We start from the raw sequence: 12,511 nt of genomic DNA, 5'->3' as shown, positions 1-12,511 counted from the left end.
TGCCATCTTGCTGCCTTCTACCCCATCCTCTGTGTTCACACCTGCGGATGAGACATCTTTTCTTGAGCTCCCCAGCAGTGACCAACGTGCTGCCACACTGCCCTTCCTGGTGGCTCTGGCCGGAAGTGTCTCTGTCCAAGACCACTTTGCCGTCCTGGGATCACAAGATCAGAAGATACTTGGAGAAGGGAGGCACCTCAGGAGGGTAGACGACCCAACCTCCTGCTCGGAGAGCTTTGTGCTTCACCTGACTGGATACCCGTGGCCACTTCAGGCCTCTGAGGGGAAATTTGGGAAGACGTGGCTGTGTCTATCTCACTCCTTCCCGGTGGCCCCCACCTCTAGCTGGGCACAGGGGCACGGCCAGCAGCGCTGTACATGCAGCGGTCGTCTCTCCATTTCCCTGGACCTCCAAACGTGACCGTTAACAAGGCAGTAAAAGGAGGTAATGCCTGGCATGCTGGTTTTGCAGGGGATTTGGAAGAGCTTCTGCAAGACCCCTATGGCGCTTTCACGTATTCAAAGTGGGCTTTGGGAATGTATTGTGTTTGTTGCTGGTGGGAGACCAGAGGAAGCTCAGTGGGATGTGCTCTACAAGGCTCAGCTGGGACTGTCATCATCAGCTGTAAGACACCGAGCAAACTGCCCAAATGCTCCAAGGGCACTACCGTGGCAGACTCAAGCAGCCCGGACCAACACGCCCCGAGGTTTGGGGGAAAGAAGAAGGAGGGATGAAGAAAAACCATGGGTCGACCTTGCGATGCGACACAGCTTTTATTGCACTCTGAGGGGAGGAGGCAGTTGGGAGAAGAGCAGCGCCCCGGCCAAGGGCAGCCCCACATCTCCTGGCAGCCGGCAGAGCGAGAGTGAGCATCAGCCGTGCCGCAGGAGCAGGCGCTTAGTGCGGGTCTCTGTCATCAGGGGGCAACAAGTCTTGAAGGGATGCTCAAGTAGGGCAGGAGAAGGCAGAGTTGGGCCCCAAGCAGGCACGAGGCACCCAAGCTCCGGAGAGCAGCAATGCCGAAGGCATGTCCTTCCACAGAGCGTCGTGTCGGCACGTGCCAGGGGGCTTTTCTGGAGCTCTCCTTCATCTGTGGCCGGACCCGGTGTGGGGCTTAGCAGGGCCCACAGTTGCCGTTGAGGTACCTGTGGCCGCGGCCCCAGCCGCCATATCCGCAACCCCCGTAGCCCCCATAGCCTCCGTAGCCCCCGTAGCCTCCATAGCCCCCGTAGCCTCCGTAGCCCCAAGAGCCTCCATAGCCCCCAAGGCCTCCAAAACCGCCGCGGCCTCCAAAAGTGCCACCAAAGCCCCCTCCAACTCCGGGGGCTCCCGCCGAGCCAACAACGCTGTACTGCGGGAAGGAGCTGAGGATGGGCCCGGGGAAGGTGACCACCGAGGGCGGGGGCTGGATCACCACCGTGGAGTCGGGGCACTGCCGCACGCAGGGCTCGTTGCAGGTGTCAGCCAGCGGGGCCGGGGCGGCCACCCCGCAGGAAGGGGCGCACAGGCTGGAGCAGGACATCCTTGGGTTCGGGAGGTAAAGCTGCAAGACAAGGCAGAGCTCTGGCTCAGTGCAAGGCCTGATGCTAAGTCCCTCCGGCCTCTCTCACACTTGGAACCTGTGTCCCAGGGCGTGCTCGGGATTATCTCGGCAGTCACAGCAAAAACACGTTCCAGAGTTGACATGCTGCTTTAGAGCCCTTGCTGCCCTCATGCTCCCTGGTTCTTACTCGGCCACGGGAGGGAGGCAAAACTCCCTCATCCAAAGCAGATGGAAAATCACCAAGCTCCCAAAGGACTTGAGGGCACTGGTATACTCGGGGCGTCGTACCTGTGAGTTTAAATTTCCATCCTTTCCGTAGTTCTGAAACAGCACCATCACATCCTAACCATGTGCTATGAAAGTGTGGCGGAGCACTCGGCAAAAGAGACCTTGAGAAAGCCACTGCTGAGGAAGGAAAGGTGGAGGTGAGACTTGGACTTACCACAATGGTCAGGAGAGTCAAGCGGAGGAAACTGGATAGAGGGCTGCAAAGCCCTCAGCTCTTTTATACATGCCCCAGACTGCCCGGGCCATCGGCCAAGGGGGCGGTTGCAAAAACCCCAGGTAATTATGAATTCAAGCGGACAAGCTTCCTGGCACAGCTAGTGATGCGAGACAACTATGTGCCTCCTCACTGGGGACATTGGCGTGCAAATGTGCCCCGGAGAAGAAAGAGGTGATGGGAGGGACAGGCTGTGACACATCATTACATGAAAGACAAGGCGCTGCTGTAGCTGAACTCGCGGCACCAATAAACCCTGACCTGTCCCTAATCCCTCACTTTGCTTACGTAGAAGAATCCTGGGCATCTTGCAGAAGATTGCTGTCCCCAGCCACGCCACACTCAGCACTCAGCAGCAGTCCAGCCACGCACCCAGAGCCATCGGTGCCCAGCATGCCTGTGCCCGTAGGGAGCGTGGCCACATGCAGCCTGGCTCTCTGTGGGTGCTCGGCCAGCATCTCCGGGCACGGTCCTCAGTGCCCAGCTGAGTAATCAAGTCCCTCCAGAGGGGGCTCGGGGAGGACCACGCTCACAGACATGAGGCTGAAGGAGCTGACAGTGACCTGGTCCCGTTGCTGCCCTTCTGCTCCGCCATATACGTCCCCCGCCTCAGAGGTCTCCTGTGCTCTACCCCACTGCCGTGCCCATCGCGTCTCTACCAGCCTCCTGTGCGTTTGCGGTTTTGCCGCACATGGCACCCGTCTCCTCTACTCTTTGCGTGGCCGTCAAGTGAAACCGGGACCTAAAAACCCCAATGCCCGCCAGAGCCCTCAGGGTGGGCAATTAGCAGAGATGCCTGTGGACCCCAAGACCGTGAGACGCGCAGCTGTTGCTGGGCATTCAGAGATGGTGGGCATTTGGAAGTCACCCCGAGCGTGTGGAATGGCTTCTGCCTTTGCCCAACCTCCCGCTGCCTCTGTTTACCAGCCTGTAAAAGAGAGCTAATGACAGGCGTGATGGCTGTGCCCAGGATTGCAAAGCACTTCTGCAAGATGCCCAGGACTCTTCTACACAGGCAAAGTGGGGGATCAGGGACAGATCGGGGTTTACTGGTGGCACGAGGTCAACTACAGCACCGCCTTGTCTTTCATGTAATGACGTGCCACGGTCTGTCCCTCCCATCGCCCCTATCCTCTTCAGGGCACGTTTGCACACCAAAGTCCCCAGTGAAGAGGGATATAATTGTCTCGCTTCATTATCTGTGTCATGAAGCTTTTTCACTTGATTTCATGATTACGTGGGGTTTCCACCACCACCCCCTTGGCCGATGCCCCAGGCAGTGTGGGACATGTATAAAAGAGCTGAGGCCTTTGCAGCCCTCTATCCATCTTCCTCCACTTGACTCTCCTAATCAACTGGGTAAGTCCAGCTCTTGGAAGCCTCTTGGGGATCTCTGCCTGCCTCCCTCCATACAGCCCCTTCCCCACACCCTGGCCTAATCCCCGGTGCCTTTTCCAGCACTCCTTGCCTGCCTGGAAGATGTCCTGCTCCAGCCTGTGCGCCCCTTCCTGCGGGGTGGCCGCCCCGGCCCCGCTGGCTGACACCTGCAACGAGCCCTGCGTGCGGCAGTGCCCCGACTCCACGGTGGTGATCCAGCCCCCGCCCTCGGTGATCACCTTCCCCGGGCCCATCCTCAGCTCCTTCCCGCAGTACAGCGTTGTTGGCTCGGCGGGAGCCCCCGGAGTTGGAGGGGGCTTTGGTGGCACTTTTGGAGGCCGCGGCGGTTTTGGAGGCCTTGGGGGCTATGGAGGCTCTTGGGGCTCTTGGGGCTATGGAGGCCTTGGGCTATGGAGGCTACGGGGGCTACGGAGGCTATGGGGGCTACGGAGGCTACGGGGGTTGCGGATATGGCGGCTGGGGCCGAGGCCACAGGTACCTCAACGGCAACTGTGGGCCCTGCTAAGCCCCACACCGGGTCCGGCCACAGATGAAGGAGAGCTCCAGAAAAGCCCCCTGGCACGTGCCGACACGACGCTCTGTGGAAGGACATGCCTTCGGCATTGCTGCTCTCCGGAGCTTGGGTGCCTCGTGCCTGCTTGGGGCCCAACTCTGCCTTCTCCTGCCCTACTTGAGCATCCCTTCAAGACTTGTTGCCCCCTGATGACAGAGACCCGCACTAAGCGCCTGCTCCTGCGGCACGGCTGATGCTCACTCTCGCTCTGCCGGCTGCCAGGAGATGTGGGGCTGCCCTTGGCCGGGGCCCTGCTCTTCTCCCAACTGCCTCCTCCCCTCAGAGTGCAATAAAAGCTGTGTCGCATCGCAAGGTCGACCCATGGTTTTTCTTCATCCTTCCTCCATACCCAGTACCCCGAGTGGCAGCCTTGGCTCCCTGGGCCGCCCCAGCCAGCTCCCACCCGGGGCCTCGTCAGGGGCACCTGCAGGAGCTGCTGTGCTTCCTCCTGCCTGCCCTTGGCAGCACGTCCCTCCACCAGCCAGTCTTATGCAGCAGGGATCACTGCTCGTCTCCTTCACCAACAGCTTCTCCCTCTTTCCCTTCCCTGTCTTCCCCCCACTTTGGGCTCCTGCACTCTACAGCCCCAGAAGAGCTGTTGGGCCCCACAGTGAGCTTGCCGCCCACTCTGGCCATTCCCCACGGGCTGCCTGCAGCCTCAGGGCTGCGGGGACTGGGATGCCAACGGAGCCGCTCCAACGGCAAAGGCCCAGGTCAGAGCCACTCGGGAGGCCACGGGTCGATAGGGGAGACGGTGAGCAACCCCCGGCACCTCCCCAACTGCCATGCCTCCATCCCCTCCACATCCCTGCACCCCTGCACCACCTCCTCACCCTGTTTTTCCTCCGTCTTCCACTGCTGCTTGCAGCACTTTTGGCCCCGTCTTGCCCCCACTGCTGGAGCAGAAGCTCTTCCTGGGATTCCCTGTGTCACCCACCTGCCACCTGGGGATACGGCTCTGCCCAGGAAAAGAATGACAGGAGAGCTTCCCACAGCCCGGTGCTCTGGACCAGATTTGCTGGCCCTTGTTTGCACACCAGCCCACAAAGTAGCCCACACTGCCACACCCCCCGCAAAGCACCCAGCCACAGCAGCCATGACGGGGTCACCAGAACCCCCTTCCACCACTGTGCCCTCAGCAGACACACAGGGGACACCACGTGAGCCAGGACCTGGGGGATGGCCGAGAGTCAGTGCAGGGGGACCTGGCCAGCTGTGAGGACGGGCAGAGATTGAAACACCCTCAAGGGAAAGAGAAGACGTGCAAACTTCAGTTCAGGCAGTGGAAGGAAGGAACGCCTGCTCTTGCCATCTTGCTGCCTTCTACCCCATCCTCTGTGTTCACACCTGCGGATGAGACATCTTTTCTTGAGCTCCCCAGCAGTGACCAACGTGCTGCCACACTGCCCTTCCTGGTGGCTCTGGCCGGAAGTGTCTCTGTCCAAGACCACTTTGCCGTCCTGGGATCACAAGATCAGAAGATACTTGGAGAAGGGAGGCACCTCAGGAGGGTAGACGACCCAACCTCCTGCTCGGAGAGCTTTGTGCTTCACCTGACTGGATACCCGTGGCCACTTCAGGCCTCTGAGGGGAAATTTGGGAAGACGTGGCTGTGTCTATCTCACTCCTTCCCGGTGGCCCCCACCTCTAGCTGGGCACAGGGGCACGGCCAGCAGCGCTGTACATGCAGCGGTCGTCTCTCCATTTCCCTGGACCTCCAAACGTGACCGTTAACAAGGCAGTAAAAGGAGGTAATGCCTGGCATGCTGGTTTTGCAGGGGATTTGGAAGAGCTTCTGCAAGACCCCTATGGCGCTTTCACGTATTCAAAGTGGGCTTTGGGAATGTATTGTGTTTGTTGCTGGTGGGAGACCAGAGGAAGCTCAGTGGGATGTGCTCTACAAGGCTCAGCTGGGACTGTCATCATCAGCTGTAAGACACCGAGCAAACTGCCCAAATGCTCCAAGGGCACTACCGTGGCAGACTCAAGCAGCCCGGACCAACACGCCCCGAGGTTTGGGGGAAAGAAGAAGGAGGGATGAAGAAAAACCATGGGTCGACCTTGCGATGCGACACAGCTTTTATTGCACTCTGAGGGGAGGAGGCAGTTGGGAGAAGAGCAGCGCCCCGGCCAAGGGCAGCCCCACATCTCCTGGCAGCCGGCAGAGCGAGAGTGAGCATCAGCCGTGCCGCAGGAGCAGGCGCTTAGTGCGGGTCTCTGTCATCAGGGGGCAACAAGTCTTGAAGGGATGCTCAAGTAGGGCAGGAGAAGGCAGAGTTGGGCCCCAAGCAGGCACGAGGCACCCAAGCTCCGGAGAGCAGCAATGCCGAAGGCATGTCCTTCCACAGAGCGTCGTGTCGGCACGTGCCGGGGGCTTTTCTGGAGCTCTCCTTCATCTGTGGCCGGACCCGGTGTGGGGCTTAGCAGGGCCCACAGTTGCCGTTGAGGTACCTGTGGCCTCGGCCCCAGCCGCCATATCCGCAACCCCCGTAGCCCCCATAGCCTCCGTAGCCCCCGTAGCCTCCATAGCCCCCGTAGCCTCCGTAGCCCCAAGAGCCTCCATAGCCCCCAAGGCCTCCAAAACCGCCGCGGCCTCCAAAAGTGCCACCAAAGCCCCCTCCAACTCCGGGGGCTCCCGCCGAGCCAACAACGCTGTACTGCGGGAAGGAGCTGAGGATGGGCCCGGGGAAGGTGACCACCGAGGGCGGGGGCTGGATCACCACCGTGGAGTCGGGGCACTGCCGCACGCAGGGCTCGTTGCAGGTGTCAGCCAGCGGGGCCGGGGCGGCCACCCCGCAGGAAGGGGCGCACAGGCTGGAGCAGGACATCCTTGGGTTCGGGAGGTAAAGCTGCAAGACAAGGCAGAGCTCTGGCTCAGTGCAAGGCCTGATGCTAAGTCCCTCCGGCCTCTCTCACACTTGGAACCTGTGTCCCAGGGCGTGCTCGGGATTATCTCGGCAGTCACAGCAAAAACACGTTCCAGAGTTGACATGCTGCTTTAGAGCCCTTGCTGCCCTCATGCTCCCTGGTTCTTACTCGGCCACGGGAGGGAGGCAAAACTCCCTCATCCAAAGCAGATGGAAAATCACCAAGCTCCCAAAGGACTTGAGGGCACTGGTATACTCGGGGCGTCGTACCTGTGAGTTTAAATTTCCATCCTTTCCGTAGTTCTGAAACAGCACCATCACATCCTAACCATGTGCTATGAAAGTGTGGCGGAGCACTCGGCAAAAGAGACCTTGAGAAAGCCACTGCTGAGGAAGGAAAGGTGGAGGTGAGACTTGGACTTACCACAATGGTCAGGAGAGTCAAGCGGAGGAAACTGGATAGAGGGCTGCAAAGCCCTCAGCTCTTTTATACATGCCCCAGACTGCCCGGGCCATCGGCCAAGGGGGCGGTTGCAAAAACCCCAGGTAATTATGAATTCAAGCGGACAAGCTTCCTGGCACAGCTAGTGATGCGAGACAACTATGTGCCTCCTCACTGGGGACATTGGCGTGCAAATGTGCCCCGGAGAAGAAAGAGGTGATGGGAGGGACAGGCTGTGACACATCATTACATGAAAGACAAGGCGCTGCTGTAGCTGAACTCGCGGCACCAATAAACCCTGACCTGTCCCTAATCCCTCACTTTGCTTACGTAGAAGAATCCTGGGCATCTTGCAGAAGATTGCTGTCCCCAGCCACGCCACACTCAGCACTCAGCAGCAGTCCAGCCACGCACCCAGAGCCATCGGTGCCCAGCATGCCTGTGCCCGTAGGGAGCGTGGCCACATGCAGCCTGGCTCTCTGTGGGTGCTCGGCCAGCATCTCCGGGCACGGTCCTCAGTGCCCAGCTGAGTAATCAAGTCCCTCCAGAGGGGGCTCGGGGAGGACCACGCTCACAGACATGAGGCTGAAGGAGCTGACAGTGACCTGGTCCCGTTGCTGCCCTTCTGCTCCGCCATATACGTCCCCCGCCTCAGAGGTCTCCTGTGCTCTACCCCACTGCCGTGCCCATCGCGTCTCTACCAGCCTCCTGTGCGTTTGCGGTTTTGCCGCACATGGCACCCGTCTCCTCTACTCTTTGCGTGGCCGTCAAGTGAAACCGGGACCTAAAAACCCCAATGCCCGCCAGAGCCCTCAGGGTGGGCAATTAGCAGAGATGCCTGTGGACCCCAAGACCGTGAGACGCGCAGCTGTTGCTGGGCATTCAGAGATGGTGGGCATTTGGAAGTCACCCCGAGCGTGTGGAATGGCTTCTGCCTTTGCCCAACCTCCCGCTGCCTCTGTTTACCAGCCTGTAAAAGAGAGCTAATGACAGGCGTGATGGCTGTGCCCAGGATTGCAAAGCACTTCTGCAAGATGCCCAGGACTCTTCTACACAGGCAAAGTGGGGGATCAGGGACAGATCGGGGTTTACTGGTGGCACGAGGTCAACTACAGCACCGCCTTGTCTTTCATGTAATGACGTGCCACGGTCTGTCCCTCCCATCGCCCCTATCCTCTTCAGGGCACGTTTGCACACCAAAGTCCCCAGTGAAGAGGGATATAATTGTCTCGCTTCATTATCTGTGTCATGAAGCTTTTTCACTTGATTTCATGATTACGTGGGGTTTCCACCACCACCCCCTTGGCCGATGCCCCAGGCAGTGTGGGACATGTATAAAAGAGCTGAGGCCTTTGCAGCCCTCTATCCATCTTCCTCCACTTGACTCTCCTAATCAACTGGGTAAGTCCAGCTCTTGGAAGCCTCTTGGGGATCTCTGCCTGCCTCCCTCCATACAGCCCCTTCCCCACACCCTGGCCTAATCCCCGGTGCCTTTTCCAGCACTCCTTGCCTGCCTGGAAGATGTCCTGCTCCAGCCTGTGCGCCCCTTCCTGCGGGGTGGCCGCCCCGGCCCCGCTGGCTGACACCTGCAACGAGCCCTGCGTGCGGCAGTGCCCCGACTCCACGGTGGTGATCCAGCCCCCGCCCTCGGTGATCACCTTCCCCGGGCCCATCCTCAGCTCCTTCCCGCAGTACAGCGTTGTTGGCTCGGCGGGAGCCCCCGGAGTTGGAGGGGGCTTTGGTGGCACTTTTGGAGGCCGCGGCGGTTTTGGAGGCCTTGGGGGCTATGGAGGCTCTTGGGGCTCTTGGGGCTATGGAGGCCTTGGGGGCTATGGAGGCTACGGGGGCTACGGAGGCTATGGGGGCTACGGAGGCTACGGGGGTTGCGGATATGGCGGCTGGGGCCGCGGCCACAGGTACCTCAACGGCAACTGTGGGCCCTGCTAAGCCCCACACTGGGTCCGGCCACAGATGAAGGAGAGCTCCAGAAAAGCCCCCGGCACGTGCCGACACGACGCTCTGTGGAAGGACATGCCTTCGGCATTGCTGCTCTCCGGAGCTTGGGTGCCTCGTGCCTGCTTGGGGCCCAACTCTGCCTTCTCCTGCCCTACTTGAGCATCCCTTCAAGACTTGTTGCCCCCTGATGACAGAGACCCGCACTAAGCGCCTGCTCCTGCGGCACGGCTGATGCTCACTCTCGCTCTGCCGGCTGCCAGGAGATGTGGGGCTGCCCTTGGCCGGGGCCCTGCTCTTCTCCCAACTGCCTCCTCCCCTCAGAGTGCAATAAAAGCTGTGTCGCATCGCAAGGTCGACCCATGGTTTTTCTTCATCCTTCCTCCATACCCAGTACCCCGAGTGGCAGCCTTGGCTCCCTGGGCCGCCCCAGCCAGCTCCCACCCGGGGCCTCGTCAGGGGCACCTGCAGGAGCTGCTGTGCTTCCTCCTGCCTGCCCTTGGCAGCACGTCCCTCCACCAGCCAGTCTTATGCAGCAGGGATCACTGCTCGTCTCCTTCACCAACAGCTTCTCCCTCTTTCCCTTCCCTGTCTTCCCCCCACTTTGGGCTCCTGCACTCTACAGCCCCAGAAGAGCTGTTGGGCCCCACAGTGAGCTTGCCGCCCACTCTGGCCATTCCCCACGGGCTGCCTGCAGCCTCAGGGCTGCGGGGACTGGGATGCCAACGGAGCCGCTCCAACGGCAAAGGCCCAGGTCAGAGCCACTCGGGAGGCCACGGGTCGATAGGGGAGACGGTGAGCAACCCCCGGCACCTCCCCAACTGCCATGCCTCCATCCCCTCCACATCCCTGCACCCCTGCACCACCTCCTCACCCTGTTTTTCCTCCGTCTTCCACTGCTGCTTGCAGCACTTTTGGCCCCGTCTTGCCCCCCACTGCTGGAGCAGAAGCTCTTCCTGGGATTCCCTGTGTCACCCACCTGCCACCTGGGGATACGGCTCTGCCCAGGAAAAGAATGACAGGAGAGCTTCCCACAGCCCGGTGCTCTGGACCAGATTTGCTGGCCCTTGTTTGCACACCAGCCCACAAAGTAGCCCACACTGCCACACCCCCCGCAAAGCACCCAGCCACAGCAGCCATGACGGGGTCACCAGAACCCCCTTCCACCACTGTGCCCTCAGCAGACACACAGGGGACACCACGTGAGCCAGGACCTGGGGGATGGCCGAGAGTCAGTGCAGGGGGACCTGGCCAGCTGTGAGGACGGGCAGAGATTGAAACACCCTCAAGGGAAAGAGAAGACTGTGCAAACTTCAGTTCAGGCAGTGGAAGGAAGGAACGCCTGCTCTTGCCATCTTGCTGCCTTCTACCCCATCCTCTGTGTTCACACCTGCGGATGAGACATCTTTTCTTGAGCTCCCCAGCAGTGACCAACGTGCTGCCACACTGCCCTTCCTGGTGGCTCTGGCCGGAAGTGTCTCTGTCCAAGACCACTTTGCCGTCCTGGGATCACAAGATCAGAAGATACTTGGAGAAGGGAGGCACCTCAGGAGGGTAGACGACCCAACCTCCTGCTCGGAGAGCTTTGTGCTTCACCTGACTGGATACCCGTGGCCACTTCAGGCCTCTGAGGGGAAATTTGGGAAGACGTGGCTGTGTCTATCTCACTCCTTCCCGGTGGCCCCCACCTCTAGCTGGGCACAGGGGCACGGCCAGCAGCGCTGTACATGCAGCGGTCGTCTCTCCATTTCCCTGGACCTCCAAACGTGACCGTTAACAAGGCAGTAAAAGGAGGTAATGCCTGGCATGCTGGTTTTGCAGGGGATTTGGAAGAGCTTCTGCAAGACCCCTATGGCGCTTTCACGTATTCAAAGTGGGCTTTGGGAATGTATTGTGTTTGTTGCTGGTGGGAGACCAGAGGAAGCTCAGTGGGATGTGCTCTACAAGGCTCAGCTGGGACTGTCATCATCAGCTGTAAGACACCGAGCAAACTGCCCAAATGCTCCAAGGGCACTACCGTGGCAGACTCAAGCAGCCCGGACCAACACGCCCCGAGGTTTGGGGGAAAGAAGAAGGAGGGATGAAGAAAAACCATGGGTCGACCTTGCGATGCGACACAGCTTTTATTGCACTCTGAGGGGAGGAGGCAGTTGGGAGAAGAGCAGCGCCCCGGCCAAGGGCAGCCCCACATCTCCTGGCAGCCGGCAGAGCGAGAGTGAGCATCAGCCGTGCCGCAGGAGCAGGCGCTTAGTGCGGGTCTCTGTCATCAGGGCGCAACAAGTCTTGAAGGGATGCTCAAGTAGGGCAGGAGAAGGCAGAGTTGGGCCCCAAGCAGGCACGAGGCACCCAAGCTCCGGAGAGCAGCAATGCCGAAGGCATGTCCTTCCACAGAGCGTCGTGTCGGCACGTGCCGGGGGCTTTTCTGGAGCTCTCCTTCATCTGTGGCCGGACCCGGTGTGGGGCTTAGCAGGGCCCACAGTTGCCGTTGAGGTACCTGTGGCCTCGGCCCCAGCCGCCATATCCGCAACCCCCGTAGCCCCCATAGCCTCCGTAGCCCCCGTAGCCTCCATAGCCCCCGTAGCCTCCGTAGCCCCAAGAGCCTCCATAGCCCCCAAGGCCTCCAAAACCGCCGCGGCCTCCAAAAGTGCCACCAAAGCCCCCTCCAACTCCGGGGGCTCCCGCCGAGCCAACAACGCTGTACTGCGGGAAGGAGCTGAGGATGGGCCCGGGGAAGGTGACCACCGAGGGCGGGGGCTGGATCACCACCGTGGAGTCGGGGCACTGCCGCACGCAGGGCTCGTTGCAGGTGTCAGCCAGCGGGGCCAGGGCGGCCACCCCGCAGGAAGGGGCGCACAGGCTGGAGCAGGACATCCTTGGGTTCGGGAGGTAAAGCTGCAAGACAAGGCAGAGCTCTGGCTCAGTGCAAGGCCTGATGCTAAGTCCCTCCGGCCTCTCTCACACTTGGAACCTGTGTCCCAGGGCGTGCTCGGGATTATCTCGGCAGTCACAGCAAAAACACGTTCCAGAGTTGACATGCTGCTTTAGAGCCCTTGCTGCCCTCATGCTCCCTGGTTCTTACTCGGCCACGGGAGGGAGGCAAAACTCCCTCATCCAAAGCAGATGGAAAATCACCAAGCTCCCAAAGGACTTGAGGGCACTGGTATACTCGGGGCGTCGTACCTGTGAGTTTAAATTTCCATCCTTTCCGTAGTTCTGAAACAGCACCATCACATCCTAACCATGTGCTATGAA

The 12,511-nt window shown here is 60.3% G+C and overlaps 4 protein-coding genes and 1 pseudogene across 4 annotated transcripts; 2 read left to right on the top strand and 3 right to left on the bottom strand.

Moving 5' to 3' along the window:
• Window positions 1–1,115: 1,115 nt before the first annotated feature.
• Window positions 1,116–1,523, bottom strand: LOC115346076 (claw keratin-like). The gene has a single exon (XM_030025732.1). It carries the CDS (start codon window positions 1,521–1,523, stop codon window positions 1,116–1,118), a length of 408 nt encoding a protein of 135 aa, XP_029881592.1.
• Window positions 1,524–3,525: 2,002 nt separating this feature from the next.
• Window positions 3,526–3,949, top strand: LOC115346201 (annotated as a pseudogene).
• A 2,280-nt stretch (window positions 3,950–6,229) lies between these two features.
• Window positions 6,230–6,825, bottom strand: LOC115346073 (claw keratin-like). The gene has a single exon (XM_030025729.1). It carries the CDS (start codon window positions 6,823–6,825, stop codon window positions 6,418–6,420), a length of 408 nt encoding a protein of 135 aa, XP_029881589.1. The 3' UTR covers window positions 6,230–6,417.
• A 2,002-nt stretch (window positions 6,826–8,827) lies between these two features.
• On the top strand, window positions 8,828–9,574 carry LOC115346098 (claw keratin-like). Its single transcript, XM_030025770.1, has one exon. It carries the CDS (start codon window positions 8,828–8,830, stop codon window positions 9,251–9,253), a length of 426 nt encoding a protein of 141 aa, XP_029881630.1. The 3' UTR covers window positions 9,254–9,574.
• Window positions 9,575–11,679: 2,105 nt separating this feature from the next.
• Window positions 11,680–12,130, bottom strand: LOC115346127 (claw keratin-like). Its single transcript, XM_030025819.1, has one exon. It carries the CDS (start codon window positions 12,128–12,130, stop codon window positions 11,723–11,725), a length of 408 nt encoding a protein of 135 aa, XP_029881679.1. The 3' UTR covers window positions 11,680–11,722.
• Window positions 12,131–12,511: the final 381 nt, after the last annotated feature.

The sequence above is a fragment of the Aquila chrysaetos genome, chromosome 9, assembly GCF_900496995.4.
Source record: "Aquila chrysaetos chrysaetos chromosome 9, bAquChr1.4, whole genome shotgun sequence".
NCBI classification, from domain to species: Eukaryota; Metazoa; Chordata; class Aves; order Accipitriformes; family Accipitridae; genus Aquila; species Aquila chrysaetos.
This window is presented reverse-complemented; position numbering and strand designations above follow the sequence as displayed.